At 39.0% G+C, this 8,537-nt stretch overlaps 1 protein-coding gene across 1 annotated transcript in view; it reads left to right on the top strand.

Annotated features, from left to right (window-relative positions):
• LOC141331737 (uncharacterized) overlaps nucleotides 1-7,975 on the top strand; it is a 12,920-nt gene extending 4,945 nt beyond the window's left edge. Inside the window, exons 5-10 of the mRNA XM_073836767.1 lie at nucleotides 4,335-4,596; nucleotides 4,678-4,820; nucleotides 6,417-6,696; nucleotides 6,794-6,933; nucleotides 7,130-7,221; nucleotides 7,925-7,975. Coding sequence (XP_073692868.1) covers nucleotides 4,335-4,596; nucleotides 4,678-4,820; nucleotides 6,417-6,696; nucleotides 6,794-6,933; nucleotides 7,130-7,221; nucleotides 7,925-7,975 — 968 coding nt within the window. The remainder of the gene's footprint in view (nucleotides 1-4,334; nucleotides 4,597-4,677; nucleotides 4,821-6,416; nucleotides 6,697-6,793; nucleotides 6,934-7,129; nucleotides 7,222-7,924) is intronic.
• The last annotated feature ends 562 nt before the right edge of the window (nucleotides 7,976-8,537 follow it).

The following is an 8,537-nucleotide window of genomic DNA, read 5'->3' as shown; positions in this document are numbered from 1 at the left end:
AGCACATGCGATCACAGTAATGAGACTAAAATGTCAGCGATTCAAAATGGCAAATTCAACAAACCACATATTGAAAGCAGCTAGAGCTCCTAATTAAATATATATATATATATATATATATATATATATATATATATATATATATATATATATATATATATATATATATTTGTCAATGTGCCAGCTATAGAGATGAGCAGCTCTGTGAAACAGCCAATCAGAGCAGAGCTCATTAATATTCATGAAGCTTCCAAAAAAGGCAATAACAGATCATTTCATTCTAGGGACAAATACTAGGGTTCTAAATGGACCTGTAAAACCAATTCTGGACATTTTTTGCCCTTTCCTATGCTATGTACCCTCTATGTAGATATCGGAGAACAATTTAAAATGTCCTCTCAATGCATTCTATGGCACCTTTAAAAGAAAATATATATAATGTTTTGACCCACATTTAGTTTTTGACCACTGAAAATGTATATTTTAACTATATAATCCTGGAGCCATTTTGAAATTCCAATATCTCTTGAACCAAATCATATTGGGCCTCAAAAATAAAGATGGCAAAGAGAAGGTTTCTAAAAACCCAATATCTAAAAGGGTATTCAGACATCTTTGATACTTCTTGAGTTACAGACGTGCAAACTATGGAGAGAAAAAATACATTGTTAGTGTTGCTTCCCCATTTTCTAATGACCATTGGCACATAATGCAACAAAGATTGCTAAAGTCAACTAACACACCTACCGATCTCTGCAAAAAAATAAATTAATAATGCTGCCATCTTTCTGAAGTCATTGTATCCTCCTGTAACTTGACTCTGAAACTCAATTGAAAATTGCCATTTTGACCTCCCTCTACAAAATAGTGAATAAATCAGTAAACATTCATCCATGACATATAATATTTTGGCTTTTCATGTACATTATTTACATGCAAAATATTTTTTACAGTGACCCATTAACCCCGTAACTGTCACTCCCATTTTTGAACAGAGACGATGAAATTAATTCAAACTTAAATTTTTATAATTCATGAACGAAATCATTTTCTAATATGACTTTCCATGTTAATACAATCTCTGATTTCTAAATCGTTCTCGATTTCGAAGTGTGATAGGTTGGTTGGCTTGTCTTAGCTGGTTTAAGCTCGAAGTAGCTGGTTTTAGCTGGTGGTTTACCAGCCTGACCAGTCTGGGAAAGAGGCCAAAACCCCCATAAAACTAGCCTGCTGACCAGAAACTGGACGGATGTCTTGAAATATATAATCGGATCGATGTTTTGAGGTGTGGTAACTGTAGTATAAGCAGAATAATTGAAATCGGTCTGTTGAATTCTGCGAAAATAATGCACACCCGAGGTGTATCAGCCACTTACTGTATACCTTACTTATATATCTGTACCATTCTGTAGGCTATTTAAACCTACCTGAAAAACTTAAAGCACTGTTTATTTAACGTGTCTCTTTATTCTATTGTAGTTATTTGTTTATTGTAATTAACTTCTTTGTTGTTGTTTTTATTTATTTATTTATCTTACTTTCTGCTTATTTTGGTATCATACAGGTAATGACCTTATTTTCAGCCAAAATAATTACATTTTAAGGAATATTATGATAGCGAAATAAAATTTTGGTTATATTGCCCCACAATTTAAAGATTTCACATGCAGAAAGCATTGTGCTTTCACCTGGGCCCACTTGAGTTTCAAGTCATACTTATTATACATACATATTCATATTTGCATTGATGTTTTGAAATTACTCTCTCGTGTGCTTTTCCTTGGCAAACTGCTGAGGAATCCTACAAAATGCATGCATAAAAGTACCAATGTGATGACTGGACATTTTCGCTTAATAATAGATTACATTTTCAATTTGTTTCTGCAGTATGCCTTCCAAAGTTATTGAATGTGGAATGAGTTGCATGGGATAATTTTTCATGTTTGAAAAAAAGATTACAATTTATTAAATGCACTAGTGCAGGCATTTTTTTTTTTTTTTTCGTGATCCAAAAACATAAGGCATCTTACTATGGCTTTAGAACAGCATCAGGTTGACTAATTACTGGTTGTGAAGGGATAAATAAACTATAAACTATGAGAACAACAAGCAAAATAAGGGTTAGGCATAAAAAAAGCACATAGTTATTGTGTTGGGGCCCCATACCTGAAATGTGCTTAGGGCCCCCAAATTAATAAGCCCACCCCTGAACATACATCAATCAAATTGAAATATTAGGAGAAATCAGACAGCACTGTGAGAAACGTGAGCAAATGATGACAGAATGACTTAAATGATGCAGAACAAAAACATGTCAGTCGATAAGAAACTTTCAAAACTTTTAACTCACTGCTCTGTCCCCCTCCACCTCCTACAATCACTTCTATAACACCTGATGATTTCGCCACATTCTTTACACACAAAACTACATCTATCAGTAGTCAGTTCTCAGCTCCACACCTACAGGAACTAAAATCGACCACATCCACAACCAAAACTCCCCTCTTCTCCTTCTGTCCCCACTCTGAGGAAGAAGTATCCAAACTTTTCCTCTCCAGCCAGTCGACGACATGTCCCTTAGATCCTATCCCCACACACCTTCTCCAAGCAATCTCTCCCACAATCCTACCAGCGCTCACACACATCATCAACACATCTCTTCTCACAGGCACTTTCCCCACTACATTTAAGCAGGCCCGGGTAACCCCACTGCTCAAAAAAACCTACACTTAACACTTCACTCATTGACAACTACAGACCCGTCTCCCTCCTTCCATTCATAGCAAAAACACTGGAACGAGCGGTCTTCAACCAGCTATCTTTATTTCTTTCTCAGAACAACCTATTGGATGCTAACCAGTCAGGTTTCAGGAGTGGTCACTCAACTGAGACTGCGCTACTGTCTGTCACTGAAGCCTTGCGGACTGCAAAAGCTGTTTCAAAATCATCAGTACTTATTTTGTTGGACCTATCTGCAGCTTTTCACACGGTGAATCACCAGATCCTCCTGTCGACCCTCTCATCGCTGGGCATCACAGGGACACCACTTCGCTGGTTCAAATCCTACCTCTCTGGTAGGTCTTTCAGAGTGGCCTGGGGAGGTGAGGTATCTAAAACTCATCAACTGGTCACTGGGGTTCCTCAGGGATCAGTTCTTGGACCTCTCCTCTTCTCCATATACACTACATCTCTGGGCCCCATCATACAGGCAAATGGCTTTTCCTACCATTGCTATGCTGATGACACACAGCTCTATCTTTCATTCAAACCAGATGATCCATCGGTAGCTGCACGGATCTCAGGCTGCCTGGCGGATATCTCTGCATGGATGAAGAAGCACCATCTACAGCTCAATCTGGCAAAGACTGAGCTCCTTGTCTTTCCTGCCAATCCAACTCTACAGCATGACTTCACCATCCAGTTAGGTTCATCAACAATTACCCCATCGACTTCAGCCATAAATCTTGGTGTAATCTTTGATGACAAATTAACTTTCAAAGACCACATTGCTAAAACTGCTCGATCTTGCAGGTTTGCGTTGTACAACATCAGAAAGATCAGGCCCTTCCTAACAGAGCACGCTGCACAACTCCTCGTCCAGGCCCTGGTTATTTCTAGGCTGGACTACTGCAATGCTCTTTTAGCTGGTCTTCCAGCATGTACAATCAGACCTCTACAAATGATTCAGAATTCAGCAGCACGGCTGGTCTTCAATGAGCCCACAAAGGCCCATGTCTCACCTCTCTTTATATCCCTGCACTGGCTACCGGTTACAGCACGCATCAAATTCAAGACACTGATGCTGGCATATAGGACAGTCACTGGCTCTTCACCTGCCTACCTCCATTCACTACTACACATCTACACTCCTTCCAGAAGTCTGAGATCCTCTAGTGAAAGACGCCTCATTGTACCACCACAGAGAGGCATGAAATCACTTTCCAGAACATTCTCAGTCACTGTTCCTGCCTGGTGGAACGTTCTTCCCACACCTATCCGGAATGCTGCCTCCTTAACAGTTTTCAAACGACTTCTAAAAACCCATCTTTTTCAAATCTATCTGACCCAATAAAAAAAATAAAATAAAATAAAATAAAAAAATCTTTCTTGATCTTGTCTTTATAGCATGTACTCATATAACAATGCCTGATGTATGGTATTTTCGAGCACTTCCCGCTTCGATCTGACTCTTAGGATGAATCGCTTGCTGTTCTCCCCAATTGTAAGTCGCTTTTGATAAAAGCGTCAGCCAAATGAATAAATGTAAATGTAATGTAAATGTAAAAAGGTGAAGAATGTGTTTTAATGACGTCCATCCTTGAAACATTTTCCAGAGAACGCAGCACTATGGCGCACCGTGAGCACTTCATCACAGTACATGGACTGGAATAGCAGATATGCTGTTGATGGTTTAAGCGATAGCTGTTCTCACACCAACTCTGAAACAGAGCCGTGGTGGATCGTGGATCTGCTGAATGAATACCAAGTGGAAAAAGTGGCCATCACTAACATATATGACATAAACGTTTATTCAAGGATAAACGGGGCGGTGGTTCGTGTCGGGAACTTCCCTAACAATTTTTACAGCAACCCAATGTAAGATTTTCCTTGACTTTTATCTTTGTCTGCAACTTAGAATAAAAAGAAACATGATAAACATGATCCTTCTGTATGTAGATGTGCTACTATTACTACTTTTCCTGCTGGAGCCACAAACACCTACGTATGTCAAATGGTGGGACGTTACGTGATGGTTCATATTCCTGGAGATCAGAGGATTCTTTCTCTTTGTGAGGTTGATGTCTATGGGCAGTTGATAGGTAAGTGAGTGGTGGCGTTTCACAAAACCAAAGGGTATGTCAGTGGCGTAAATCGCAGGGGTTTTGGTAAATAAAAAAATACAACTGCACATAAAGCACTTATATAGCAAAATTGGATAGAAAAATAGCTGGTATCAGATTGCACATAACATTTTATGAAAAATCAAGCTCAAATGGAGTTTTTGACCAGCGAATGGCATATTTTTGTCTGTCATAAGACAGCTGTATCTGAGGCAGCAAGTGCATCACATTTTGTGCTTTTATCAACGTACAAGTTATAGTTTTTATTGGGGTGCTAAGTTTTTTGTTAAATACACTTGGCCAAAATTTCATGATATAAACGATGAAGCGCTATATTCACAGAACATTTAAACATATATTTGCTTTTGGTTTCGCTGACAGTTTGAGGATCCAATAGCATTACGAGGTTTATTCACAAGCTCTTTTGAATGATTTTCAATGGTTAAACCCTCAAACAGACATAGGGAAGACAAATAGCACTGATTTAAAATAATAATGAAACATTAAAGCTGCAAGCAGCGATGAAAGGGCCCTCGCACCCGGGCTCACAGCTGACTGGAGGCTTTAAGGAAACAGCGAACAGTGGGCAGTATGCTTTTAATACAGTAAATATAGGAGAAACAGGTCAAAGTCATTTAAATGTGCCAAACTTCCTGCTGCCAGCTGGTGGCGCTATGCCTATAAGTGATTATTGGCATGTAGATGTGTTCAGGCCAGCACTTTTATCAAACATATGAAGTTTGGTGCAGATTGACTGTGGTATGTTTGAGTTAGTGAAAGATACAATATATCCTGCTGCCAACAGGTGGCACTATAATAATATCTTAATATTGGCCTTTAGGTGTCTTTCTTTTGAACCTGTGAAGTTTGAGGCAGATCAGACATTTTATGGCTGAGTTATAGAAAATGCTATGTAGATGGTAAAACATCAAACTTTGTCAGGCCGCCACGGACACGCCCTTTACCAAAAACTCAAGATCTTTGCAATTTAACATCACTAAGGCCTTTAGATTAGACTGACCAAATATAATGTGGATATCATTTATTCTCTGGGAGGAGTTTGTTTCAAGACATTTACTGTTGCCAAAAGGTGGAGCTATGATTATGAGAAAATATTGGCCTTCAAATGTGTTCAGGCCTGGATTCTTATCGAACATGTGAAGTTTGAGGCAGATTGAACATTTTATGGCTAAGTTATAACAACTTCTATTTCCATGGTGAAACATCAAACTTTGTCAGGCCGCCACGGACACACCCTTTACCGAAAACTCAAGATCTTCACAATTTAACATCACTAAGGCCTTAAGATTAGACTGACTGATTTTGGTGTTGATCAGTATAAATCTCTAGGAGGAGTTTGTTGCAGTGTAAAGCATGTCACTTCCTGTTGCCAGCAGGTGGCGCTATGACTATAACTGAATATGGACATGTATATATCTTCAGGTTAGGAGTGTTATCACACATGTGAAGTTTGGGGCAGATTAGACATTGTATGCCTGAGTTATAGCAACTTCACACATTCTTCACAGACAACTTCACAAAAACACTTCACACTTTTCCTTATTTATTTTCTAGGAAATTTGGCATCAGATGGAACAGTTACACAGTCATCAACATCTGAGGACTGGATTGCTGAAAAGGCCATTGATGGTAATCGAGGTCTCCAGAGGTTGGGCACAGGTTGTTCCTCAACCCTCACTGAGACAAACCCATGGTGGAGGCTGGATCTGACTCACACGTATAGTATTATTCAAGTAGTCGTCACTAACAGAAACGACTGTTGTGTAGAACAAATAAACGGAGCGGAGATTCGTATCGGAAACTCTTTGGAGAACAACGGCAACAACAATCCCTTGTGAGAAACTTGAAGCTGAAAGAACCAGCACAAATGTGAAGAACTGATACAAATATGACAGCACTTTTATATCCTTCATGTGTTTCTCTGTCTGTAGATGTGCTGTTATTCCTGCTATTCCAGGAGGTGACTCTTACAGCTACTCATGCGGTGGGATGGATGGACGTTACATCAATCTAATCATTCCTGGACTCATGAAGAAACTCACTTTGTGTGAGGTGGAGGTTTTTGGAGAAGGTATATCTGTAGTACTGGATGATAATTAAAAAAAATATTATGAATTTTATATTAGATTATATAACTAATAATAATGTTTGTATATTGGTATAGGTGCACTATAATAAATTAAATTAACACAAACTCTTTAATAATGTGTCTTTGCCTGTTGTGTTTTTTGTATTTATCAAATGTTTAAGAATGCTTGTTTGTTTAGGTCCTGTTTTTTCAAAAACAGTTGTGAGGATAATGTTAAACTCCAGAGATGATTTGACTGACCAGACAATGAGAGACAACATTCTGGAAAAGGTGAGAATAAATACCAAATATAACCGAAACAGGCCACTATGATTTTGCAAAGTGGAAAACGCAATACACAAAACCGAAGAGTTCAGGGTCAGAATTCACCCACCGCTAAAAGTGCCAGATCATTTTTTTAAGTGCGGTTTTGCACGCTCCTGAATCATCCCATGACTAATGGTATGTTCACACCAAACACGAAGCGAATATGCGCATCGCATCACTCGCTCTAGTTTACTCACATCAAGGCGCGATCAACCGTGGCAGAGATAAATATGATTGCTGCTTTGTATCTGTTGTGCAAATCCTAAATACACCGGAAAGCCAAACGCCGACGTGTCTGGGTTCACAGCACCATCCAGAGGATGAGAACTAATCCGGCATTATGTGCCTCGTTTTAGGGTATTGCTACATCCCCAACATAAATCAGAAATAAAGAAAACACAGACAAAGCTTATTCCTTTCACTGGTTTTTACTGAACTCAACTCTCTTCTTCATTCTCACACATACACTACATTCATTCTTGTTTTCCAACAGCGCCCCCCAGAGCACGTCTTAACCACAGGCTTTATGATGGAACGCAACACTTCCCCCAAACTTAACATTAACACCTGTGCTTCCATAACAAATGTACAATACATGAACATTATGATGAAACCTAGTAGCTCAGATATTACTTTATCTTAATCTACTCCTATTAATTTACTTTAGGTTTATCTTCTCAATCTACTAACCGATGTCACTATCAAACATGCACAATGAGAACAAGTATAAGAATACTATAACAGTTTAGCTTTACCTAACACATATCTCAGTGAAATCTTACTATTGCGATTTAAGCAATGTAATCCTTCATCCACATTGGTGGATACCATGGTTTTCTTCTAACATGCAGGCCTTCCATTGGCCTATCGACCCTTCCTGTTGGTGAATCAGAGCCTGATTGCTCCGTTGGCCCAAAGTCCATCTGCAATGGTGCCAGATGAGACACATTCCAAGTCCGTCCGTCATTCAGTTCGTAACTATACGTTCCCTTTTTTCTAATAACCTGCAGAGGGTCACTGGATTTTGTGATTCCTTTCATTACATGTGTTGGTTTCCTCACACGTAAGCAATCTCCTTTCCTTAGCTTTGGAGCTTTCACCTTTCGTTTTGTATCCAGGTATGCCTTCATTTTTAGTTGTTTCTTCTTTACTCTTTCTCTCAGTTTCCTGGTAGTAGGAGTTATGTTGCATAGCGTGGGAATGGACAACTTTGTTTTCATCTTTCTTCCAAACATAAGCTCGAATGGAGACACTCCTGTAGTAGTGTGAGGGGTAGCTCT

This window comes from Garra rufa, chromosome 3, assembly GCF_049309525.1.
Source record: "Garra rufa chromosome 3, GarRuf1.0, whole genome shotgun sequence".
Taxonomy (NCBI): domain Eukaryota; kingdom Metazoa; phylum Chordata; class Actinopteri; order Cypriniformes; family Cyprinidae; genus Garra; species Garra rufa.
This window is presented reverse-complemented; position numbering and strand designations above follow the sequence as displayed.